The sequence below is a fragment of the Caloenas nicobarica genome, chromosome 1 (genome assembly GCF_036013445.1).
Source record: "Caloenas nicobarica isolate bCalNic1 chromosome 1, bCalNic1.hap1, whole genome shotgun sequence".
Taxonomy (NCBI): Eukaryota; Metazoa; Chordata; class Aves; order Columbiformes; family Columbidae; genus Caloenas; species Caloenas nicobarica.
The window spans coordinates 87,850,347-87,877,028 of NC_088245.1; the positions used below are offsets into that span (position 1 = coordinate 87,850,347).

Below are 26,682 nucleotides of genomic sequence, written 5' to 3' on the forward strand. Positions count from 1 at the left end.
GTGGGGAGGTGCACAGACAGAGAGGACAACCCTTGGAACTAAAAACACTCGTTTATTGGTGATGCATCAAAAACGAAGAGGAATTGATACAAGCAAAAACTGCTTCCGCCAGCAGTTACATTCTGTCTGTAATCACTCACAGGTCAGGCAACTGATAGGGACTCATGGGTTAACAGCATTGGCACAGCGTGGCGGTCCAGTGCCTGAGGAGACTCCACTGACATTACTGAGCATCTTATCTTGTTTGAGTATGTTCAGCTGGCCGGGTGACTTATGTTGATCTGGAAGACTCCTTCCACTTTAGCTACTGACCTTGCCATTTGGAAATTTTATCAAAAATAGTTTTTACAGTTGTATCTCCTGATGCAAATATTAAGCAGCACGGTTCTTGCAGAGAGGCACACACTTTCAGCAGTGATTGATGTTTCTGTTTTGGACAATGAATTTTTGCCATTTGTCTGTTAGCTCGTAATTAAACACTATAATGCAAATTCTGATGTACATATGCACTATTATTTTTTGTTCAGAATTTACAAATGTATTGGTTTGTCAAATCTGTACCAGTGTTTTTATCAACCAAATGTATTATTTCATCAAAGAATGACATCAAGTTTGTTTATCACTTTTTTTTTTAAACATACTACATTATTGATGTTAATTGCATTGTTGAAGCCTTTGTTAGCTGATTTGTATTAACTTCACACTCTCATACCTATTATTATTACTACACAACCATCTAACAGTCATTGGTATCATCTCGCTTTCTCTCTGTGAACACATGCACAACACACTCTTCCAAGATCTTGGGATTTCTCTAATATGCCAGAATTTTTAAATACCTAACTCCGCCAGGCCAGGTGTCTCCTCAGCCAAATCTTTTATGATTCTGAGATGTAAGTTTTCTTGGCTACTGATCCAAAAATATACACTTAACAGATGCTGTTAATACCTTCCTTAGTTCACAAATAGATTAGAAAGTTGTTTACCATCCTCATGTAGTATGAATACACAATACTGTTTCTTTTCATTTACAACCAACCATCTTCTCTGTATCGAAAAGCCTCCATGAAAAGTATTCTCTGTCAACTGTTTGACCTATATCTACGCAGTAAGAGCCTAGGCCATTGCTAGAATTTATTGGTTTTCAACATATTTTGAAAAAATACCTTCCAAGTGTCATTAGCACTTGCAGCAATCCAGTTTATCCAGATTATTTTGAACACTCCTTATCATCTTATATGCTTCATAAATTCTCACTTTTATTGTATGCCATATACCTCCTTTCCATCCACACCTTCCTTCTGCTTTTTTTCCCCTCGTTGGTTATATACAAAATTTCTACGTGTTACTTTCAAATACCTTGTTAGGCAGGAAAAACATTTAATCATGCCTGTGTTTTTTGCAACTACAGAACCACAGATTTTCTCCATCTTATAAACTTCTAGCAGTGAAATTTCTATTAAAAATGTTATTGTAACTTTCTCCTGGAGAGTCATATTTTTCTGCTTGTTTGATTTGTGATCAGTTCAACCCATAACTTCCTTTGTTTGAGGATTTACCATTTTGAAGTTCCAATTTTGCCTACATATTTGCCCAACTTCACAGGTAAAACACATATATACACACATAGATATCTTAAACACCTGCCTCATAGGCATTAACCAAATGTATCCATATACAGCTACAGATATATATCTACGTACATGTGTAAATGTTGCATACCTATTTACAACATGTACACGTACATATATCTGTAAACACACATACATATACACAGTCATACAAATACTCATCTGTATACAATTTAATTTTCCCTGAAACCGGAGAAGAGGCATTTCTAAAAAGGTATGTGCATCACCTGTAATTCAGCATCCCAGCAAATAGCTGAGGTGATGGATGTTGCCCTCCCAAGATGAAGACATGTTTTTCTGTGAGTCCACCTCTGATCAGTCACTCACCTTCTCCACCAAGGGCAGCCCTACCCCTCCCATACTGACCAATAGCTCTGTTAATATTTGGACAGGGTTGGCTCTCCAGAGCAGGATTTGTCAAGGGATGGGAGACAAAGGACTGCAGGTGAGTGACATAAGGGTTTCCTCTATTCTGAAGCCTTTGGAAGTTGCTCAGACTCTGGTTTAGCTGAAAAGGAAAGGAAGAAAAAAATAGAAGATGCAGGAAGACCAAAACGGTGCAAAGCATCGCCTCATGCTGCCTTCCACCAGAAATGACTCTCCAGCTCATCTGCTCCCCACCTCTCCCTCCAGGATCCTGGGATATCCTGACCCCCACCTCTCCTGAGCAGGGGTGCAGGGGAGAGGGAGATGCTCCTTGCTGCCTCTTGCCCACGAGGCAAGTGGCTCAGCATTTTAAACTCCTACCTGCTCTTCTCCCGAGCACAATGAAGAGGACAACGATGAAAATGATGGTAGCAATGAAACTCCCCAGCAGTCCTTCTGATCCCGTTTGCTCTGCAGAGGAAGAGGAGGATCAGTGATCTGAGGTTCACTGGAGCAGCTGAACAGCCAGTGACTTGTCCAAGGTAAATGAAGTCCCCCAGCAACTGACTGTGCACAAGCTCTTGTCAGGTACACATATGTGACACAACACCGAAGCTAAAGCCACACAGACCCAGGGCCAGTTATACTGGCTGGACTGATGTGTTGTAATTTGTTAAACCGCAGTATTGCTTGCTTTTCCCTGATGGGTCAGGAGGAGACACAGGAGCAATCTCCCATCAGCAGAGAGAGTGAGAACCCCAAGCTCCAATGGAGGGAAGGATTTTTTGCTATAGTTCCTGAGCAGCATCAGTTTCCAGTTGAACATCAAGTCCAGCTCAGCATCTAACTCTCTGAGCATGGCTGTTTTCTTGTGCCAGTCCAGCAGAGTACAGCCCACATGCTAAAACCTTTTGGTCTGTTGCTTCACTTTTGGTCATAAAATCTCTTTTCCCCTGAATGAAATGAGATACTTCCTCCCCAAAAGGTTCAGGGAGTGAAATAAAAGCTGAGGAAGGGAAAGGGAAAGGGAAGAGCAGGATAGAGAGGATGAGTATGAGAGGACACCAGAAGGAAAGCAGGGAGAAACAGGCAGGTGTGGTGTGTCTCGGAGATTTTGATCTCTGCGGTAGGTGCATGAGGTGGGAGGAAGTCCAGGCAGGATGAAGAACTTGCTCCTCTGCTCTGACACTTACCTGGTGCCTTAAGATGGGCACTCACAGAGATGGGCTTTTCCAGGGCCAGGTGTGAAACATGGCAGCTGTAGGTGGCTGGTGCCTGTGCTGTGGCTGAGCTGATGCTGAGGTAGGAGGTGATGCTGTAGGTGCCATCACGGCTTTGCCGGTGGCTGGAGAAACGTGCATTTGAGAGAGGGATTTTTGCTTTCTTAGGAGTCTTCTTAGTCCAGCTCACCGAGACGTCCAAAGGGTAATAGCCAGCAATGTTGCAGGTCAGAGTAGTAGTCACACCTCTCTCAAATGACACCACTTCTGGAATCAAATGAACTCTTGGAGGCTCTGGAGGAGATAAACAGGCAACTGTCTTACTGTTAGCAGAGTACAAAAGTCCCCATGCACAAGGGGCAGAAGACAAGCTGCCTGCAATGATGAGTGTTGGGAGCAATGTGTTAAAGGTGCATGGCAAAGCTTCAGTGCTTGGGGACAAGGGACTCCTGTTGCCCCAAGGCATTTGCCTTCCTCACCGGCCACTTGAAGATGGATGTTGTGCTGGGCCTTGTGCAGTGGGGTGGACACCAAACAGATGTATGTCCCTTCATCTCCCACGCTCACTTCTTGCAGGCTAAGTGATGCGTCTCCACTTCCCAGCAGCTCTGCCACATCCACATGGACTTTTGACGGTGCTGCTGAGCCTATGCTCCCCAGTTCATACCAGAAAAGTCTCCGGCCGCTTCCTCGGTGCTGCCTCCTCCACTCCAGGGAGGACAATGTGGAGCTGGGAGCCAAGGCAAAGTGGCAGTCGAGGGTGACGGAGCTGCCAAGATGCGTGCGCAGGGAAGTGTTGCGTGACGACGACTGAAACTCAACTAGAAACAGAAAGGTCACAGGCAAGCAGAGAGTTAACAGATGTGGTTTAAGAAGGCACACTTGGGTGGGAAGGGCTGGTGGAAGGGCTGGCAGTGAGCTCCCCACCCAGAGGAGGAGGAGGCACAGGCACCCTATGTAATGCCCCAGGGGCCATGTGGACTGAAGAGCTGGAGGAAGACACTCTGGTGGGGTTAGCAGGGCAGGGAGACAGGCGGACACCAAGTGCACATCACGGACTTGAAGGTGCTTGTCATCCTCAGGGGCTGGGGCACGGGAAAAACCCTGACAGGAGGCAGGGTGGGGGGCAATCTGTACAACCCCTCTTTCCCTAAGCACCTACTCCAAGCAGCCCTCAGGTTCTCGTAAGAGGGAGGGCATGAGACTCTTGGGGAGGCAGGCTCCCCCTCCCATCATGTCCCTCAGTGCTGTGGGGGCACCCTGGGCGACCTGGTCACCTGTGGTCAGCAATGTCCCCTCCTCGCTCATAGGAATCCTCAGCTTTGGGTGCAGTGTTGCACGGTGCTCCTCCTGGCTGCTGCAGTGTGGTCCTCTGAGCACGAGGGCGATACTGATCCCGCTGGAGAGCCGCAGGGTTGCGATGAACCAGGAGGTTTGGCAGGGCCCCTCGCCAGCCTGCTGGGGGCTGTATGGAGAGATCTCGCAGTTCACCTCCTCCCCATCACAGTCAGTGTGCAGCAAGGACTCTGCATGTGGGATGGATATTGACTGGGCTGTGAGGACAGAGGAAGAGCTTTAGCTGTCTGAATCCAAAAGGGGAAAGAAAGTGCAGGCTGATGAGACACATTATTTTGAAGGGGCAACATGCACTGTTGGGGTCAGTCAGAGGCCAGAAATACCAGGCTAGGCTTAACAGATGAAGGCCTGCAAAGAATTTGAGAGGTTTGTTGTGACTGTCTTATATCCCTCAGTCTGTTGGTTGTATTTTATCCTGCCAGATTGCACAGAGTTCTCTCCGGGCAAATGAAGCTGTTAGGATAGCAGAATAAACACAACAGATTCCCTCTAGCTAGCTCAAGAAAGCAAGCAGTGTATGTGATATATCCGGTAAAGACCTGCAATGTTTATCCTTTTTAGGCCTTAATACTGAAACAAAGGGGATACTGAAGCGTCCCAGGTAAGGAAAGAAAGGGTGTCAGGAAGGCAGGAGTGGCTGGACGTAGAGACACACTGTATCTGTGCCTTTGATCATAGCATGGGCTTAAGCAGAGGCACAAGCATCCTAGTGACCTATTACACATGCCTTCCATGGAAATTAACTCTGTGTCTGCAATGCCTAACAGTAGCCTGGCTGTCGTGTGCTTGAACTCACCCACACCCAGCCCATCCACACCACCTGAAGGACAGCATGGGCCCATGACAATGGATCCTGCCGGACCCTCAGCTTCCTTGCTGAAAAATTCTCTGAGCCTCAAATAAGCTTGTAGTGAAGCACATGCTCGCAGATAAGCACTGTAGGCAGCAAACAAGACCACAGCGAAGTACAGGCTCACACCTTTGCTTGACTCTGTTTATAAAGCTACATGCATAGCAAGCGGAACAGAGGCTGGACTGCAGGTCTGCACCCATGAGTGAAGTAAGGAGAGCCAAGTCACACAGAGCCAGCCTTCAGAGCAGGACAGCTCTGCTTCATGTCCACTTACCACCATGATTCCTGCTAGCAAAAAATATCCTCATGGCTAAAGATGTGAACACTTTTTATGAGTGCAGTAATACTGTATAGTGGAATAATTCCTCAGTTGGTTTTGACAACGTATTTCCCAAGAGATAGGCAATCTAGGATAGCCCTAGTAGGAAGGAGGTACCTCAACAGGGTTTTCTAATATCTTCCACAAACTTCCTTTCTTAAAGTCCAAATTGCTGAATTCAGGCAATCATGCATGTAACTCTAGTGGCCATTCAAAAATTGTCTAAACTCAAAGAAAAATCTTGTAGAAGCCCAGTATAGGAAAGCAGCCAAAACGCCAGCGGCAGGTCTCCCACCCCAGTTCTCCCACTCACCTGAGGCTTCAAAGACAACGGGAGAATAGGAGTCCGGTTTTTTCTGTGGGGCTTTGTACTCCGTCACATCATCCAAGTTCCCGTCATCTCTGACGCTGACACCCCTCAGCACGAGGGTGGCAGGATGCTTGGAGGACGAGCCGCCGGAGGCACGCAGCGAGCCCCCCGCATCTTCCCCCAGGTAGGAGCAGCTCAGGGCGATATCCACCCTGCGAAATGGAGGCGCTGGTGTGGGAGCTTGCGCTGGCCCTTCAGGGAGAGAAAAGAACGGGCTGAATGCACGAACCCCGCTGCAAACACAGAAGAGCGTGTGGGCTTTCCTGGGATAGGGGATAAATAATGGGGAGGCTGGGGGCTGGCTGCCACTTTGGGGTTGTCCTCCCAGCGCTGCTGGCAGCCGCCCCCTCTGGCCCTGCACCACCCTCCCCTGGCAACAGCAGTGAGCTTCAGGAAGACCCGCGTTTGCACCGCGCCGATGAAGGGGTGAGGTGGGGCGGGGGGTGCCCGCAGGACGAGCCCCGGCCGCCGCCCCGGCCCGCCCCCCACCCCGCCGCTCACCCGCCGCCAGGGCCGGCGCGGCCCCGCGGAGCAGCAGCGGCAGGACCCCGCACAGCGCCAGGGCCCCGCCGAGATGCGGGGCCCCCCGGACACCCAGGGCCCCGCGCAGCAGCCGCAGCCCCCCGGCCATCCTGCCCCTCAGCGCCGCGGCCTCCCCGGCCTCCTCCAAGCCCTGGAACCCCGGCGGAAGGGAACGCGGGCGCCCGGCTGCCGCGCTGCGCTTCGTTTCGCTTTCGCTCTAGCAAAGCACAAGGGGAAGAAAAAAAAAAAAAAAAAAAAACAACCTCGACCTTTAAAGCGTTAACTCTTGCTTTGCCACACATAGGAGATGTGAGGCAGCGGGGAAGCGGGGCGCGATCAGCTGGGATCAAGGGACATCCCCAAACCTGCGGCTGAGCTGCTTCTGCCAGGTCCTCTTAAAGGTCAATATTATATCAGCCTTTCCCACTGCGCTTCTGCGTGCAAACTCATCTCCTCCAGCCCCGCTCCGCAGCCTCTGAAAGCAGTCACATCTCTGTTCGCTTGCTCTTCAGACCACTTTATCTTCGTGAGAGACTTGGAGGTTGAAGCTTTTTCCCCTCCCCGGCAGATCCTTCTTTAACTGCACAGGAGCCAGTTTTGCTCTGCAGCAGCGTGGCCAAGCCCCCCAAGCCCAGCAGCATGTGCTGCCACCACCAGCTGCCAAGTCAGCCCCGACTCCGTGGGATAAAACATGCCGGGAAAAAAATCAAGCCATGAGAGAGGAAACGCGTGAGCTCTGATAGTATTTTAACTACTGCCTTTTTCCTCGTCTTTCAGACGCACACAAAATGGCTGCTTCTCTGCTCCTCTATTCGTCTCTTCACAGCCTTGCCAGCCCTGCAGTACCACAACTTACCCTTGCTGTGGCCTGCTATGATCATGTATGCACACTTGCAGGAAGCCACCATAACCCTCAGGCCCAGCTCTTCCAGTAGAACTTCCTGATATCCAGTGCAAGAAGCACCGTGTGCTGGCCGGATACAGGTTCTTGATGCATCCGAATTGCATCCTCACTCACCACTGCAGTCCTTCTTGGAAAAGCCTCACAAGGAATAGTAACTCTTCCTGCCGAAGTTATGCTTAGGAGCCCCGAGCTGTCAGATGTGGCCACCTGCTCTGAGTAGCTTTCCCACTGCCTCACTGAGGTCATATCACACACCTACCACCACACTCTGTGAGTCCCTGCATCCCCCTTCAATCTGAGGTGCACTCATCTCCACTCCCCTGGCCCTACATGTTATTATATGGCATTATCTGTGCTCTTAGAAGGCACCCACGTATTCCTATGACCAATGATGCAGAGCACAATTGTCTGTGCAGCTCTTTCACCCGCTTGCTCAGGCAAGGCTCCTTTCTTTGATATTTTTTATACTTGCTCCAGTGGAGCCAAAACTGCATTTCAGCAGCTTTGCCCATTAACTGTTTATGCAGAGGAGCTGGGGGAGGTCTGCAGCCTATGCTGTGGCTGTGAAATGAGTTATGAGTTACTGTCTGTGGAGGGGCTCCAACACAGCATAGAATCATAGAATCACTATAGAATCATAGAATAGTTTGGAAGGAATCATAGAATAGTTTGGGTTTGGAAGGGACCTTCAAAGGTCATCTAGTCCAACCCTCCTTCAGTGAACAGGGACATCTTCAACTAGATCATGTTGCGGTTGTGGCAGACTTTGTTTTGCAGAGTAGCAAGCCACTTTGAGTATTCTTCATAATCAAATCCCTCCAGGTGTCTGCTAAAGCTGGAACTCCCTTCCATTCTCCAGGGCTGCAATCCATTGCACGCTGGATCAGCCTGGATAAAAGGAACAGCTCTGGTAAAAAAATATTCAACTTATTAGGGCAGTTAGTAAATATAATTTTACCATGTAAGTATCATGTTCAAGAGAGCCATTCAGTGATGCTGCAACTGCTGGGAGAGGCCTGTGTATCTGTTTTCCTACACAGGGAGATGAAAACCAGTTAAATAAATACGTGATGACAGATAAGGAGGTATCGATGGGCAGAGGCCTAGACACAAAGGGAAAGAATATACTAATTGTGATGAGAGAAGCTGCAGCAAACAATACAGGTAGTGCAGCTAAAGGAAGTGGGTGAGGCCAGGGAAGCAGTTGCCTGTGTACTACAGGGAATCAGAGAAGTCATTGTGGGAGGAGATGTCCAGAGCTCTCTGAACCAACCTCTGGCTCAATCAGGTCACCATGGTTTTGTCCAACCAAGTCTGGAAACCCTCCAAGGGTGGAGATACTGCCACCTTTCTGGGTACCTGTTATAGTGCTGCATTACCTTTCTGGTAAAAAAATAACTCCAGAAGTTCAGCCTGAACCTGCCAAGCTTCAGCTTGTTGCCATTGCCCCTTGTTATATCACCTGCTACTATTGAGAAGACTTTAGATCCATTGTCTTTGTAACTACCTTCCAGATATTGGTAGGAAATAAATATGAGCAACTCATTTGGGGTGTAAACTAGCTATCATGAAAGTAACAGAAATATGGTAGAGGAACAGTCATCCCTGCTATTAAAACATTCTGCTGTTCAGGACTGATAGAAAGGCAGATAAAAATAGTGCATTAGCATCACATGAATGATGTTATAGGTTTTTTAGATGAAACTCAGAAAGTTAGAAGAGGCTTTTCTCTTGTGCAGCTCAGAGTCAGCTGTGAACCACTCAAGTTCATAACTGGGTATGTAGGGAGAGAGCTAATATTAAAAGAGAGAAATCCTGGTAAGAATATGCTGCCATGTATATGACAGATGACAAATTCCTTCATAAAACCATCACTGAACCTACAAAAGATTAATTAGTTGTAAATAGAAATTAAGTCATAGAGCAGGGGGTCATAAAAATAAATTTGGAGTGTGTGATCATAATTTCCTTATATATAAATTAGGTGGGAAGCTAAATAAGAATAGGCCTGTACTGTACATGCAGGTTTTGTTTCAAAGTAAGTTTAAACCCGAGGAATTAAGAAGACTCTTTATTGTGGACTGTAGTGGTAAGGAAACTAGATGTGAAAGATGCCCAGAATTTCTGAGAGAGATGCACAGTGTCTGTAGAACTTGCAACCCAAGTAAAGAAGCAAAAATCTCTCTGTAGCTACCTGGATGAACAGCCACAAGGTCGAGAGTAAGAAGAGACATTGGCAAAGAAAACTCTTCTTCAAATGTTTGTAGATAAAATGTAATGTCAATCCGGAAAATGTATTTTTAAAAGAAGATAAAGTCTTTCGTATAAGTAAATAACTGAACCAGGAAGGAGAAAGTGGCTATGCAGAGAGGATGAAGTAAAAAATAAAAATATTTGTTAAAACTAAATAAATATAAAAAATAAATACAAGTAATAATTTTCAACCTGGAAAATTATAATGAAGAGTGGAGCAGAGAAAAAGAGTGTAATAAATATGAGGGTACAGGAACTACCACATCCAATTTGAAAGCAAAGTAAACGTTAATGTGATGAAACTAAGAAAACAAGCTAAGACTTTGGATTTTGCTGGATTTTAAAAATCCGTAATAATTTTTATTCTTAAGAAAGCAACAAAGAGTTACAGAGTTTTGCAAAACAACAAACACTACTCAGATAAACTTCACCTTATCTGTGCTCACTTGGTTTTTGGAGTTGGAGGCCCAGCAAGTAATTTCTTCCTCCAACCCAGACTTACGATACATGTCAGTAGGTGACCTACCTTTTCACCCCTCAATATCATCTGCCCCATGTTACTGTTATAACACTGGTTTGGAATTTCCAGCTCCTTCCTCAAGGAGAAACATGTATCCAGAATGTCTCTTGTTGGCAGCAAATGATGAGTGTACAGGAACACAAAAATCAGTGTCTCTGTGATTTTACTGTGGGCTCTCAGCTCATGTTTCAACAATCCACTGGCTGAATACTCTAACCCAGAACCAAGGCTGTGCCACAGAGTGAGGTCCACTATATAAATTACAATTCAAAACAGACTTTACATTTCACTGAGTTCTCCAGGCTCATCCAAATATCTTCCTTTGTCCATAGAAACCAAGTAAAATAAACTCCCCTTTCTCCTTATGTCTCTGTTCTCCTAAACATCACTCCTGTGCTAGTGTCTGTTGAATCGAACCATTTCCTCCTGAAACATTTACAGCTGCATCACCTCTTCCACATCCCACTGCCCCATCAATCATGTGTCCCTTTTCCTTTCCCCACTTGTCTCTCCTCATGATGACTACAATCAAGCAGGTCTCCTCTGTCCACACCCACTACCTTTCCTTTTGTGCATCTTTGTGCTCTCTTGTCCTCAGCCTGACCTCTCTGATTTCCACGATGCCATAATTTCTGTTCCCGTTCTTTCAGTAAGTGCAAAACACATCAGCCTGGAGTGCGTGGAGTGTTGCTCTTGCCCTTCACAAGGCATGTGGGCTGCACGAATGGGATCAAAGCCATGGAGGTCTGGAGTGTGTGATCTCGACCAACAGCAGCCTCAGCACTCTGCTGGACTTGGGTCCTTTTTTTCTAGTTCAGACACTGCCACAGCAAAAGACCTGTTTTGAGAAACACCAAATGCCCTGTTTCTTCTAGTCAAATCCCTCAAGCTGAAATTCAGGAACAGTTCTGGCTCCTAAGTCCTGTTCAGAAGCCAAACTTTCTAACGGGAAAGTTTCCTTACTTATCTTAGCTTTCCATCAGTCAAGTTACAAGCTTAAACTAGGAGCCTAAAAGCTTGCTGAACCCAAACCAATGCCTCTTGCCTTTTAACTAAACTGGTATTGTGCTCACCAAAATAAATAGGGCACTGAAACCATGCAGTCTCCAGGAGCAGGGAGATACAAGAATGCAGTCCACTGGCATCGACAGAAGGAGGCCAGAAGCAGAATAGCAGCACTGCCAGTGACACTGGCACTAAAGGAAAAATGAGCCTGATTCATACCTGACATAAACAACAACTTAAGGTCAGCCACATCAATTTACAGGAGCTAAGTGGCTGATCAAGTGAGAGATGGTCCACAGACTGAACTAACTTTTTAATGGTCTCTTATAACAGCCTTCAACACTGACTTACGCTGAGACCCTATTATATATGGGGCTTTTTTTTTCCTCCCCAAATTGTCTAAAATTTTGAGTGCCTCTATTTTAAGTACCCAGCATAGATACTGGTACATGATTTTTGGACATGCATTTGCAGCTGCTGTGGTCTGCAGCTATGCATCATGCTGCAGCTCAGCATCTTTCAGTCAGATACATGATAAGTGAAGGATGAGGCCCTGAGGTGGAAGCCGGCCTAGGAAGTCTGACTCTATGTTCTCACCTCTCTTAACTTCCTTGCATAAAACAGAGTGACAATATTTGGGAACCTATTTCATAGGGGATGTTTTGAGGACAGGCCAGTTTTGTGAGCAACGTTAAAGGCTGGCCAGTTTGGTTTTGTGCAGTGGCTCAAGCCACAGCATGAAGGATCAGAGCACCCAGCTTTAACTACTCGTGGCCCAGCTTAGGTTCCCTGTGTTCATTTGCTTCAGTTTCCTCTGCATAAAACTGGGATGCTACTTCTTGTGTTTTTCACAGGATACCTTCACAGACAAGTTTATTCTCATCTGTAAAAGCATTATGAGACTACCCTGAAAGGATCTCTAGGGACAGAGAACAAAATAGCATAAAAAAAAGTAACTGCTGGTACTCCTGCTCCTGGGACCACTCCAGTGTTGCCACAACTCAGACAGTAGCTCCTGGGGGCATATGTCTGGAGAAGAAAAAGATCCTTATATGGTTAAAAATCTCACAGGGACCACTTAAACCGCAAATGTAGACAAGGATGAACTGCACACAGCACGATTTTGGTCACCACGCAATTGATGCCTTTGATTACCAAGCGCTCAGCTCAGGTTCATCAGCAACCTTTATTGATAAGAGAGGGCTCCTTCTTGTGTAGCCTGCCTCATCCTAGATCTGCACTGAGACCAGGGGTGGCAAGTGCAGCATGTGTCCGTCCACTTGGGCCAGTTTTCACCTGGCTAGCCCAAGCAAGGAGAGTAGTGGTCCAGGCCAGCAGATGTCCCAGTTCCCAGTGAGGTCCTCCTGCCCGGGGTGGTGAAATGAAAGCCAGACCTCATGTCCTGAGCTCACACTTCTGGCTACGGGCTTAAAAAAGAAAGGGGTGTGAGTTGGCACTGCTGTAGCTGCACAGCAGCTGTAAGCTGTCAAATCAGTTTACAGCCATTTCGGAAGAACCCCACCCACCACCACAACTATGGCATTGCTAACTAGCACCTCTGAAATGGGTTTAAATAGTGTAATAAGACAGATGCTGTTGGTGACATGCCCATTTTCTCTCATCTGTTTCTTCAACAAGCACATTCTGTTTTAAAATTAATGTATTTATTTAAAAAAATGAACCAAATCCTAATTACTTTTCTGCTCTGTAAAAATAAGTCTTTATATTGTAGCCCAACAAACATTATCCATACCATTACTGAACGGGTTGCTGAATGCTTTTTCTTTTACAGAAAAAAATATTTCTTTTACATATTGTTTACAGTTGCTTACAATTATAATTTGAAATTTACGATTGCAAAACTGAGTAGGTAAGGCATCCGAAAAATGAATTCATATATTCTTTGATGGCTTTAATGGATTTTTAAATAATACAAATAATGTTATTAACCAAAAAGCAGAGAAAGTCAATTGAGCCCCTGCAACTGTTTGCTACTTGGTTATTTGTAACAAAGAGCGAGTTTGTTTGCTTTGGTTTGGTTCGAATATCTCCGTGAGCTCACCTTTATGCTTGTACTCAAATGCTGTACTAACTAGGCATGCTTGCCTGAATCGAGGCCCTAAAGGATGGTCTGTGGCTGTGCTGTGCATTCCCAAGTCCTAATTAGTGCACTTGACTTTGGGGGATCCTTTTCTTTTGCTCACATCTCAGAACAGGGTAGTGATCCCTAGGTCTGCTGGGCAGGAAGGCATCTGCTCATACTCCCAGAACTTGGTTTACCAGCCAAAATGAAGGTGTTTCAGACCTAGTCAAGCTGGGTACATTTACTGCCCTTCCTTCTCTCACGGACACAGCACAGGAACGGCAGCCTACCTTCAAGGTTGCAAAGATGCCTTTTCAATCAAGATCCTTATTGCTTGCTCCAGGATGCTGTATTAAGCAAGGAAGAGAAACATAACCAGAAAGCATGTGGTATCAGTGAGCAGTGGATGAAGTTTGAACAAGTAAATTACTGTAGAAAAAAAAAATGCAGGATGTTCCAACCACAGCTAGGGAGAAGCCTGTTTTGTATGTCCAAAGGAGAGTTGAAAGCAAGAATCTTTACAGCCAAATTCCCAAATCTTGTTTTAAAGGGCCCTGAGAGGAGCATGGCAGAGGGGAAGCAGGTTGTTCAGAGTCTGCGCTTGAAAGTAGAAACCAAAGTCTTTTGAGTTTGCTCTCGAGATTCACACATGCCTGTCAGCAGCACGGGGTCCGTCTTGTGCTCCACTTGGTAGAAGGGACAGTTCTTCAGGTGCTCTGACATGCACGTGATGTCATTGTGCTGCCACTTGTTAACTCTAGAGAAGAGGCTGCTGAACTGCCAGATCTAATGTGGGAAAGGGGAGAGAAATTGGGGAGAGAAAATAGGAATATTGGTAAAAATAGAACAGGATTTAAAAAATCGACATGTGCTTATAGTAGGTGTGCATTACTTGCACAGGTCAGTGAACATCTGATTGTACAGGGCTTGCATAACAAGAAATAATGTGGTCTCTTGTTACGTACCTTGTACTCCCTGGTTTTGCTGCTTTAGTCACCACCTGCTATTTTTAATGACAAAGTCTCCTTCTACAGTTTTTGGTGACAATCCAGTGTGGGGTGTGGGCGAATCCAGGACACTTGACCACCGCGCCTCTACAGAAAACTCCATCACATGTATGGTGTGATCTGAGATGTTTGTAGGTGCATCCAAGATATTTATAAAGCAGAATGACTACAGCATGCTTGTGTGAAATGTATCTCAGAGAAACCTAACTTCATAAAGGCCTTCTAAAGCATCTATCAGTAACTTCAACATGATGAACATCACAACACTAGTATTATTCACTCCACTCCAGAACAAACCTGGGAAATCTAAGGCTAGGGTTATTCCTAGAGGAGATACAAGCTTGTAAAAAACAGAAATGTGCAGTCAAAATAGTACGATTTTGTTTGCAGTGATACAAAGTATTTAGTGATACACTAGCATGTCATGATAAGACTGTACATCAAATAAAATCAATTTTAAAAGTCATAGTAGCTTTCTTCACCCTAAAAATGTTTCTTCCTGCAGAAGAAAGACAGTATGTGGGTGTGCTACGCTTAAGATTACCTGACCCTGTCCTAGTCCTAAGTAACCACAGCTATTATACATAGTAATCAAGTAATTCAGACTAATTAAAAACAGAATGTTTTCAAGAAGAGTCTATGCACTGGGAACAAAATTCCTGTGTGGTCAGTACAGAAAGTTAACATGAGAGGGGTTAGACAGTGCTTAAATTCATGGCTGCTGGTGTGAAATTGCATTACAGTAACTGAAGTTAATTGCTGTTCGATTGCTCAGCCAGAATTTCTTCCTTTTACTGAAGGAAGACACATCCTCCAGTAAATGGCTAATTCCTGTTTCGGATTGAGCTAATTCAACTCGTACCAAACTTTGCTACACAGATTTTGAATACCTCATTTTTTTGCTCTTAATAAAGAGTACTTTCTCTTAAAAAAGAGTCATAAACTGCTAAGCTTCCCTTTGATAAGAATCAATAGGCGGAGATCTTCAGGGATCTGCTTGAAAGCCACGTCCTTAGATCACTTCTGGGAGTCTTCCTCGGATCTAAATTACTTGTTCCTAGATCTCTGTCTTGTCTGCTTGGTCAAGCTGCAGTCTCTCATGCCATTCTTTCAACCAGTTTTATGCTAGAGTAGCTGCAAGGCTATCAGCTATAAAAAAGCCCCTGTCATAACTATTGTTCAGCTAGGACTTAAAAGGAGCTGTGTTTACATATTTCGCTGAGACTACTTGAAGAGCCAACAAGGGACATGATAATCTTCCAGCCCAAACAGTAGGAGACCAGCTTTGCAGAAGAAGACTTCCTATCCCCATGCTGCTCTCTCAGCTGCTCACAACCCAAGGAATCAGACACTTATGGCAATCCTGTGAACTACTAATCATGAAAGCCCTTGGGAGTTGATGTGAATACCTGAACTCCTTTCACAGCCACATCTCCTTGTTCTTTAGCCTTTTGGCATTCTGAAGCATGTTTTAGTTTTGACATATCCTAGATCAGCTTGTAAAGAAAAAAAAAGTATGAACCTCAAGTTCTTCAAAACCCCACGTGTAACCTTTAAATATCAGTAATTCTTGGTTCCCAGTGCCTAAATACAGTGCACATGCAAACAGGTTACCCAAGACAAACTTGGGTGAGGAGTTGCAGCTAGTCAAGAGATGGCCATTTACACCTTCCTGCCTTTGCTAGATGTACTGCATTTTATAGTCCTGACCCTTGATAATTGTGGTGCAAATTCACAACCTCACAAACCTTCCCCATATCTGCATGGTTCCATGCAGCATCCCTTGCTATGCTTGTGTATTATCTGGAGAGAGCCCACGGCTCTCTTTTTCCCCAGTGTCACAGTCACTTGCCTTTTTGCGAGCTCTCCATGATGTACCGCCATGGGAATACCTTTTTTTCTCCCAGACGAGCAGGACCATTCCCCTCTCTTGAAGAAGAGTGGCACAGATGTCCCTCATTAGCACTGACACTTGTGATAGCTGAGATAAACTGAAGCTGTCCAAGAACCCCGCAATGTACTTGAGCACTTCCACTGGGAGGCTGCTTAGTGAGTCCTTATTTCTGCTTCGATTAGCCACTGTGGAAATGCACTTCTCTGATTCAGCAAGGAGGGTGTCTACTTCTGGCCTAATAGCAAATGTATTGAGAGTCTTGCTGTATATAACCTTGGCCTTAAGTCCATCAGGGCGGAAGTGATTTTGAACAAAAGTACATCCCAGGTAGGCCAGTGGGCAGCGATGCTGGAACCATCCATCCAGACATGACTGGATATCAGTGTGCACGTTCTTGAAGTGGGACGGGAACTCATCCCTCCTGAAGAAATGGCTGCAAGTGAATGTGAAAGCTGAACTGCTTTTGTTGTGTCTTCTGGTTACACATTCAGTGTAGAGCTCCACATGGAGTTCTGGTGGGCTTTTTTCATCCAGAATATCTGCTAGAACAGCATTGGAGGAGAAGGGCTCCAGAGGAAAGTTGTATGTCTGTGTTGCGAAATCCACAAAGAGTCCATCGATACCCCTTGCTTCAGAGATCTCATGGCCTTTCAGTTCTTTTTCCAGTGCACACAGCAGTGTGGCTTTAACTATATTTGTCTTAGGCAGGTCTTCTATGTTTATTCCCAGTTCTGAGGTATCCACTGACTTGTCTGAAGTTGGCATCTTGTGGCCCAGTGCATCTCCTAGTCGTGCTCTTTTGCCACAGTAACTAACTGGCACTTTGAAGGTGTAGACAGTTTTCACCTCCTGAGCTTCCAAGTTCCCATAGACGAAGTCTTTTTCTTTGGGAGTGCAAGCAGCTAGCTGGCCAAAGCGGATGAGCATTCCCCCATGATGTACCAGATACATGTTGTAATCACCTACACCAACTTCCTTCTTCAGCCTCTCCAGGACACCTTCTTGCCAAGGAGCCAGTCCTGTCATTTCTGTATTTGGTGTTACTTGTTCAGGCTTTGGGTCCTTTGCCTCTTCTGCACTGTCAGGTACTTTCTTTGCCTTCTCTGTGGAGCTGGTAGCATGAGGGGCTGACGCTGTTTTCTTGGAAGCTTCCTCTGTCTTTTGTCCTGTGCTGTCTGCTGATCCTGTTACCTTGCAAGCCAGGAGCTCTTTGCTGAAAATGTTCTCCCATGTTTTGTAACTCCCCAGATCCATACTCTCTTTGTCCTTTGCCAACAGTTCACGTTCATGTTGGCTGAGCTCAGACAACTGGTTGTCACTCGCTTGGGAACCACAGGCTACTCCTCCCACAGCACCTTCTTCCCCATCAATGGCTTCATCTGTTAGCTCTTCCACTTCATCCTTTTTCCTCCACTCTGGAAACAAGTTGGCTATTTTCAAAGTCCTGAAAAGTATCTTCTGGTCTCTGAGTGCCAAGGCTGTGTCCAGGCACTCTTCATTCAAGGTCTCCTTCATAATGTTCTTGTGAAGGGTTGTGTCTGAATCCACATTTGGCCAGCGATTCCACTCCATCGAGCAGCAGACAACACTGGCTGGACAGACCTGGAGGTGCTTCGCCAGCTTAAAACGGGCCATGGAAAAAGGGCAGCCATAGGCTGAGTTGAGGCAGGGGACCTGCTCTAGGGGACAGAGCAATTGGTGTTCCTCCTCCTTGCACATGTGGAAGGTGGCCCCACAGTGAGAGCGGCAGCTGATCACCATGCAGGAGATGGAGAGCTCAATTGGTGCACGGCACTGCCGGTTGAAACATCTCTCACAGTGCCTGTGCTGCCCAGGGGGAGCTTTCTGAGCTTGGTGCTGCGTGTAGCAAAGACAAGAAGACAAGAGTTATTGCCCGAAGGAGAAAGAATGTGTACAGACCTTCCATGCGCATGCTTGGTTTCTATGCATTAGGTGCTCACATGCATTCCTAGAGGGAATAAGGCTGTGGGCAAATGATTGCCAGCTCTATACAGTCACGAATCAGCCCTGATCCCTCTGGTACAGCGTGGTCTGATAGCAGCATGGATATAGATAAAGTCCTTGCTCGTTAGCCCAGGAGAGGCAGGCAGGGTTTGGGAGCAAGCTGCTTTCTGTCCCAGTATTTGCACTGGGTCTATCTATACCAAGCTGCTGAAATCAAGACAGTCTGAGGCACAGTGAGGGAACTTCCCACTTCCTCAATGCTGTTTGAATAGGAAAGATGACGTTTCTTTCTCTGCTCTGGAAAAAATTAGCTAGTCTTTTGGCCTGCATGTCTTGTCAGCCCCCCATAAAGACACGAATGTTGTGCAAATGAACCTCTATTTGCTCTACACCAGCAAGGCTGAGAGTGAGGATTATCATCATGATCCCTGTTCCCAGCATGGAAACCAGCCTGGGTAAAGGCTAATTTGCCTGACCTCCTTTACTCTGCTTTCCTGATTTACCTTTACACTCCCAACTGATGCCTGTATGTTGTAGAACAGAAACCACAGGGGACTTCCTTCAGGCAGGTTTATTTGCTACATGCACTTTCAGGTGTCAAAACCTGGAATAAGTGATGCCTCAGACTGCATTTTGGAGAGAAGCTCCAGACTGTAGTGGGAGCTTGTTGCAAGGTTGTACTCACCCAGATAAATCCATTTTCTTTAACTTTTTTTTTTTTGCAAACTGCCTTTCTTCCCCTTGCTGTCACCAGTGAATACTGAGTAGATAGGAAGGTGAGGAAAAGGGCAGGTATGAGAGCCCACCTGGAGTACTGCGTCCAGCTCTGGAGCCCTCTGTCCAGGAAAGCCCCTGTTGGAGAGGGGCCAGAGGAGGACACCAAGATGATCAGAAGGCTGGAACAGCTCTCCTGTGAGGACAGGCTGACAGAGTTGGGGTCGCTCAGCCTGGAGAAGAGAAGGCTCCGGGGAGACCTTATTGTGGCCTTTCCGTACTTAAAAGGGGCCTCTAAGAAAGATGAGGACAAACTTTTTAGAAGGACCTGTTACAACAGGACAAGGGGTAATGGTTTTAAACTAAAGGAAGGAAGATTCAGGCTACACATGAGGAAGACATTTTTTACAATGAGGGTGGTGAAACACTGGCCCAGGTTGCCCAGAGAGGTGGTAGATCCAGATCCCTGGAGACATTCCAGGCCAGGCTGGACGGGGCTCTGAGCAACCTGATCTAGTTGAAAATGTCCCTGCTTATTGCAGGGGCGTTGGACAGGATGAGCTTTGAAGGTCCCTTCCAACCGAAACTATTTTATGGTTCTGTGGTTTATCTCATCCTCAGCTCGGCACTACCATATGCAGTTAGGGCAGAAGGCGAGTGACAAAAGTCTAACCTCAACAGAGCTTTTCCCTTCCTGTGGTGGAGCAGGGGAGAAGTCAGGTCTGAACAGGTCTTTTACAGGGTCCCTCTTTGAGAAAGAATCAATTTTTGGTCCTTTGGGATCTATTTTAGAGCATGATCCTACAAAAACTGGTCATCACTGCTCTACTTTTTCAGTTCACCCTATGCACTTCCGACAAGTGAGTGTCAAACTCTACCTGGAACTGAATAGGTGATCCTGAGTTGATAATATTTTAGATTCAGTTTATGAAGGTATTAGTGACACCACAAGAGGCCAGAAAATAGGGAAAGAGGTCTCAGGTGACAAGTAATAAGCAATACTAGTCTCTGTTTCACAAATTCAGCTGGCACAAGGCAGCTCCATGTATTTAACATTTTGCAACCAACAGACTGGATTAAAAGAACTAGTAGAGGCTGACAAAACAAATGTTTCAGAAATTTAAACTAGCTTTATTTTATAAACAGGCTAAATGTTTTCTTAAGGAAGATTGCATTACAGTTCTCACACTTCCATATTAATTTGGTTTTAAAAAAAAATTTCCTCTTTTCCCCTTAAAAACCTTTGATATAAAAAGGACATACAATTTTCCTGAGGTCCAACGACAAAAAACAGAAGTACAAGTACATGATGTATGAAGATCCTTATATAAAAAGTTGTCATTACAAGATTACTAACTTTGTGTTAGAACAAACCGCTGATCAGCTTTGCTTTCATTACTGCGCTTTCTGTTCTTTCCCAGTAAGTCAATTAAATCAGTTTAGTTAGTAAAAATAATGCACTATGAGGCCTACTTCCAAAAGTTCTCAGGTCCCCTTGCTCATAATATCTCTACCCTTGCAATAATTCCTGGCAATAGCTGTTACTTCTCCCTAAACACGGGAAAACAGAAGCACAGAGTCCAACAGTAAGTAAATGGAGATGGTGATTAGCATGAGGCATGCCCTCTGTTGAAAAAACTCTAAGAACATGAGATGACAAGAAATGACATTCTGGGCCAGATCAGTGGTCCACCCAGCCCAGCAGTCATCTTCAACAATGTCCGTAAAAGATGCTGTTTAGGAGTAACACATAGGACCTCCTGTAGTCCTTTCCCCTCATACACAGTTGTTGGATTAGAGAACTAGAGGCTGCTCAGTCACTACTTGGAGCTACTTCTTTGGAGGTACTTCAGCTGGTATCAGTAACTTGGTCCAAAGAAGAGCTGCTGCAAGTAGAAAAGTCCAGACTTCTGACTTTGTGCTCCTTGCTACAGAGGCTGCATTCCAGCTTGGTTCAGTCTACCATGAATCTTTGTGAAAGGGAAAAAGCTAATGATAAGGAGGAACTGTAGTTCTGTTTCCAAATAGGACCCAGGGTGTGCTTTTTCTGGTGAAAATTAGAAAAATAATTTTGACGAGTCTTCCCACCACACCTTCTGTGCAGTAAGAACTACCATAGGCCCAGCAGACTCTCATTTGGCCCTTGGTAGAAATATACATTAGTAGTAAAATAATTTAGAGTTTGGGTTTTTTTCCTAAGATTAAAGAAAATACAGAATTGTCATTTGCCTGGATGTGAGTGCTTCTGCAACCTCAGGCTTAAGTGAACTAGCCCTGAGGAGAGCAGTGCTGGAGAGGAAGTAGGCTCAGGCTCAAGGGGAAGAGATGCTATGTGAAGCTGCTTCCCCTCTATTTCTTGAAGGAACTGTTTAAAATTCTCATCTTTCACATCGAGGCAATGGAAGCCATGAACAATGCAGGAGAAGGAAAGATGCGTGGGAAAGGCAATGCATGCGAGTTCCTGCAGTCACCAAAGACCACACAGTTGTGTTTGAATTCGATGTGCATTAATTGCTCAAAACAACTTCGTTCCATCCATTGCAACTTCCAGCACTGACCAATACTTGTTTACATCTCTTAGTGAATCCCATTCCTCCTTGGTCCTGCAGAGTAAAGGAAAACAAGTCCTCTGTGGTCCCTTTACCTAGGGACAAACACTCCAAAGGCTCAAGTACCTTCACCTTTGTTTGCATGGGAAGCGCTTGAGACAGCAATGCAGAAAAATGATATTTTTTGACTATCCATTATAACATTCCTTGCTTTGTCTTGGGAAGCACTGGCTTCTGCACAGAGGTGACACCAGAGTGCTGGCCAGGGTAGCCCCCGCCACATCTAGCCCATAAATACATGTGATTTAGGGAGGCATCTGTCCTGCTTTAGGCTGTTTAGTTACATCTAATTCTATGCAGCTCAGAGAAGCAGGAGATACAGATGGATTTATTTCACATTGGCAGCATCCTTGCTGCTCTCATTCTTGTAGCATTTTGCTGCAAATACAATCTCTAAAAATAGTCCCAGCTATGACTTGCATAAGGTCAGTGGAAGGCTGGGCACATTACACTGCAATAAAAACATGAATGTGTGAACAATACTTTCCACTGCAAAACCAACTCTCGGAGAGACATAACTGATAAATCAAAATACATCTGAGGCATCGGCCTTATAGTTCTCCAAAATCACAGGAAAGGCTGACTGCAAAGTTTCTGGAGAGGAGCTTGCTTTCACACTGTTGTATGCTGAAATGAACCCCATGTGAATCACATGTAGAGAAAGAAAACACGTGCTTTGTTTATCAAAAGTGACCATATAAGAGCATTCAGATTCAGAATAAGTCTCAATCCTTATTCAGATCAGCCATTTCTAGTTGAGTTTACCTCATCTCTGACTTGTATATCCTGTTCTGCCAGACAAATGATTTCTACATTTCTTCTCATTATCAAATCTGTGAAGCTGGAGGACAGGAAGACAGGAGAAAAGGCTTTTCTGATATTTAACAGGATTTGAATGCTGCTTCTATTCTGATATGCCAGTAAGACGGAACTCTGTATTTTAACTGATGATCTAGTTAGCTCTGTGGCTTAGTTGGTGGTATTATTGTCAGTACTCAAACGATAACTCTCAAAACCCTGAGCAGAAAGTTCACAAATTCTGGCCTCAGTAAGTTTGATACATAAGATCCAGAGGCAGGTGACACACAGGTATGTCAGGCAATGAAACATTTCTCTAAACCTCTACACTTCTTGTTTCCCTGCAACTTGCAAAATTTCCTAAGAGCTGGATTAGAAAAAAAAAAACAAAACAGAAATGCTAACTTGAATCATGTCCAAGCTACTGTGGAAAAAAAGGATGCAAATTACAGTCCACAGTCTGTCCACTTTGGTAAATCTTTATTTTTAGACTGTCATGACTGCAAATCAAGTAAGGTTTAAAAATATACAGCTGCTATTTTAACTGCAGATATGTCTATGTCTGGAGCAGATCTGTTCAGTGAGAATAACTTTCAGTTTATAAACCAGTTAAAATATATTTTCAGTAAATACATTTAATCCAGTAGCACTCAATGAGCGAAACCAATACAATTGTTTTCTTATTTGGTATTTGCTATATGTGACGGATCATATGACATACCAAGGTTATGTCACATCTAAGCTCTTCTCACAGAATCAAAGGATGCCTCCCATTTTAAAGAATCATCAAAAAGGGCCACGAGAAATTCCAGAAAATTACCTTAAAGAGTGCCTCTGAGATGAGATTGCAAATGAACATAAGACAATCTCGTTAAGATTTACAATGTGATAAACAGCTCTTTAAGAAGCTCAGGAAAGTTTGCATTCAAATGCTGGAGCCAGGAATGCTAAAGTTATTTATAACATTACAACAGAAAAATACTTTCAAGGAATGTGAATATTTTTGGTGAAGTGTATTGGGCAGATAGGACATATTCTCTATTTCTTTTAATCTTTGTTACCCACTATGTCATACTTAAAACCTGAGGTGAAAACAGAGTTATCAATTTCCTTATGGGGTTTTTCAATATACTTACTATCTTAGTATCTGAGGGGGTTTACAACCAATAATGAATTAATCTTTGCAGTACTAGATGTGCACTTGAATTTAAGAGAGACTATTACTTCTATGTGGCAGATATAGAATTAAAGTATAGAAAGACAAAAATAAATATAATTAAATATAATATTTTATATAAATAAATATAGATCTACATACACACCAGGCATGGAAATGCTCAGGTTCTGATGTTTCTCTTGCAGTTGCCTGCCTCCTGCACAAAATCCCCGGTAGACCCAGCTGTAGAATCACATTTTCTAGGAGAGCATCTAAGTCTCCTTAAACTAGAGATTTTATTCTCTTTTTGTGCAGCGCTCTTCTTCAGTCACTATGTACTTAACATCCTTAGCAAGAAATCAGGCTCAGGTCTTGTTTTGCTACACAGATACATTTATTTCTTGGAGCTGAGGAAGAAAACATTAGGCCATTGGAAACTATGCCATACCACATTTGTACGTAGTGTTCCGGACCCTAATTTTTCTCAAGTCCTGTCCTTGGATACAAAATCAAAAGGAAGCCCAAGAATGCCACCACCTGTAATCACGGTGATCTCTGAGTCAAGCTCTGCATCTTGACACCCACAGCAGGGACAGCTACAGCTTGAGCGACCGCCTTGGCGTTAGGTGTAGTGGGTCACTGTCCTTCATGGCACACCTGCTCTGCAATTGCCATTCAGAGTGATCTCACATATGCATGCTGCCAGCTGAGCTTTGAATGAATCAGGCAGTGAATGTGGTATGGCCCAGGGTAGGTGGAAAGGGAGAATAAAACATAGAGATGAAATCTTCACCAATGACACTAATAAATTTCCAGCAAGCATGTGCAAGACACAGTGTCCTTGAGGCTCAGGCCTTGAACAAGTCCACATGGGTTTTACAGGGGCACTTTGATCCCAGGACAACTCTTCTGGTAAACCTCAAGTCCCCAGTATAAGACATGCAGAGTGAAAAGTGTTTCTGTGAGACAACTGACCTGTTAGATAAGGCCAAAGATGGAAGGATGAGGCTCTGGCTCTGGCTTTGTCATCCCTGTATTTTCTATCTGGGGATCAGCTGGTTGAGCCTGTGGTATTTCATGGCAATAACCACTGGTTCAGAGTTACTGAACAGGATGGAATTGCTTTATACTGAATAAAAAATGCTTTAAAATTACAGGGATGAAGTAGGTCCACAGTACAGTGCATCAGTCAGGCATGTTCCTTGCTTTTCTTTCAGAGCACGCGTTCCCACAGAAGCACATCAGATTATCTTCAGCTCCCTAAACCTGGCATGCAGGACTGTGGAGCTGAAGAGAATCTGTTGCAACATCAGGCCTCCCCCTCAGGTGGTAAATCTGTGCTGCATGCATACAGAAAAGAGGCATGGAAACTTGCTTGGGCAACTTCTGTCCAGTGAAACGCACTGGTGCTGTAACGGGAGGAGTAGTGGAGAGTACAGAGCAGCAAGGTGTGGGTAACACAGGGCACTGCTGACAGCAGCCCCACACTGCACTCCCCCCTGTGAGACCTGCATCACCAATATTTCTTGCTCCTCCCTACCCGGCACAATGTAGCCATAGCTCACCTGAGAGCTCACCTGAGAGCTCACCTGAAGTGGCCCCCTGGGCTGGCAGTACGGTGCAGAGCAGCCCAGCAGCAGGGTCCTGTGCTGGGCATGTTGGGATGTCGTGTGGGAGACAGGCAGGACAGGGAGAAGGGGGGGGCTGTGGCACGGGGCTGCCCTGATGCTCCCCCGCTGCTCCCCCTGCTTGTGAGGGGTCCCTGTGATGTCCTTGGTAGAGACACAGTCAGGCAAACCCTCACTTGGCATTGGTAACTGGGAAATGGCTTTGGTTTTGGTTTGAGGTCAGCAAGTGCTTCAAAATAATAGGTTCCAGTTTAGTTGCAGTTTGAGGAAAAAAAAGAAAGGTCCAAACGTGTTGGGGTTTTTTTTATTCCTTTAAGGTCAGGTGCTATTTTATGCCTTGGTAACAAGGTAACAATCTCATTAACATACTTCTCCAAAAACTTCTTGAGATAATCAAGTGAATGGTCTTAAGCAAAACAAAAGAAACCCAGCCCAAGGCAAATACCCCACATAGAGAATTTCAGAGCTATTGGTCAAGGTCTAAGTCATGAAAACAGAAGAGAAAAGATTCCTGAATAAAAATTGCTGAGCAGCCACAACTCTAAATGGGTACAGTAGTGCCTCTAACACTTGTGATTCTTACTTATCATCTTATTATACAGTCTGGCTTACAAACATAGTTTGCAGTCTGAATCTACAAAACTCACTGGATTTTAAGTCAGCATTTTTGCCAGAACATTGCTCTTGCCTCTGCTCTGACCCTTACTGTATATCCTTGTCTTCTCTCAGAGTTTCTTGGTGATTACAGAAATTGAATTTTTGATTTATCATCTGTCCTGCTACTGAAGCTGTCACCTTAGAATTAGCATCTTAGTTTTTTAAAACCCCAGATACGGTGCTACAAACTCTGGTAAATCCACTGAATATATTATGGAGGTTGTTTTGTTTTGTTTTAGAGTAGCATGTCACAGAAGTGTTCACAGTTACCAGCTAGCTGCCTCTGTTTTAAGGTGTCATTTAAGACATCTTATGTCTGATTGTTCTTATTTATCTTAGTTACTAAGGCTGTTTTGAAGACCTCTTGATTTTCATAGCTCAATACAATAACCATCGCATTAGGTTTGACCAATAAAGACTCCAACTCTACTTACAAAACCTTACCTTAATCATAGAGCCCCTGTGTGTGTACCAAACACTTGCTCTTCTGGTTGTGCTCAGATGGGTTGATGTGAGGTGGATAAGGGAGAACTGCAAGCAAAGAAAGAAGAGAGAATGGGAGGACACGGAGCAAGCCCAGGCAGAAACATCAAGTAGTTTTGGGATGTTAAAAATAAAACTCGTGCATGTGACCTTGTAGCTCAGCTTACAGAGCCGTCTCTTCCACTGTATTTGTTAACACTGTCACTTCTGGAGTGATACTTCACAGAAAAGATGTGAGAGGCAGAACCAATAATACTCTGTGCCCCCTGCATGAGAGGAAAAGATCCAAGCCTTTTCCAGAGCCCCATGTCAGGTCCCTGCCACTCTCTGATGGAGGTTTGCCCCTTACAACTTAACTCTCCTTGGTGA

General features: G+C 44.8%; 2 protein-coding genes across 4 annotated transcripts; both read right to left on the reverse strand.

Moving 5' to 3' along the window:
• Nucleotides 1–51: 51 nt before the first annotated feature.
• On the reverse strand, nt 52–6,869 carry TAPBPL (TAP binding protein like). The gene is made up of 7 exons (XM_065628361.1): nt 6,617–6,869; nt 6,059–6,307; nt 4,495–4,770; nt 3,697–4,038; nt 3,191–3,511; nt 2,379–2,468; nt 52–2,139 (listed from the first exon to the last, which is right to left on the reverse strand). Exons 1-7 carry the CDS (start codon nt 6,744–6,746, stop codon nt 2,099–2,101), a joined length of 1,449 nt encoding a protein of 482 aa, XP_065484433.1. The 5' UTR covers nt 6,747–6,869; the 3' UTR covers nt 52–2,098.
• On the reverse strand, nt 6,249–26,358 carry FBXO40 (F-box protein 40). 3 transcript variants are annotated; one of them, XR_010605769.1, is made up of 4 exons: nt 26,275–26,358; nt 16,262–18,160; nt 13,693–14,188; nt 6,249–6,307 (listed from the first exon to the last, which is right to left on the reverse strand). XR_010605769.1 is itself a non-coding variant. In XM_065628339.1 (3 exons), exons 1-3 carry the CDS (start codon nt 26,281–26,283, stop codon nt 13,991–13,993), a joined length of 2,106 nt encoding a protein of 701 aa, XP_065484411.1. In that variant the 5' UTR covers nt 26,284–26,358; the 3' UTR covers nt 12,492–13,990. The 3 variants fall into 3 exon arrangements, 1 of the variants encoding a protein (XP_065484411.1); XR_010605768.1 differs by lacking the exon at nt 6,249–6,307 and adding an exon at nt 12,492–12,746; XM_065628339.1 differs by lacking the exon at nt 6,249–6,307 and having other exon boundaries at nt 12,492–14,188.
• Between the last annotated feature and the right edge of the window lie 324 nt (nt 26,359–26,682).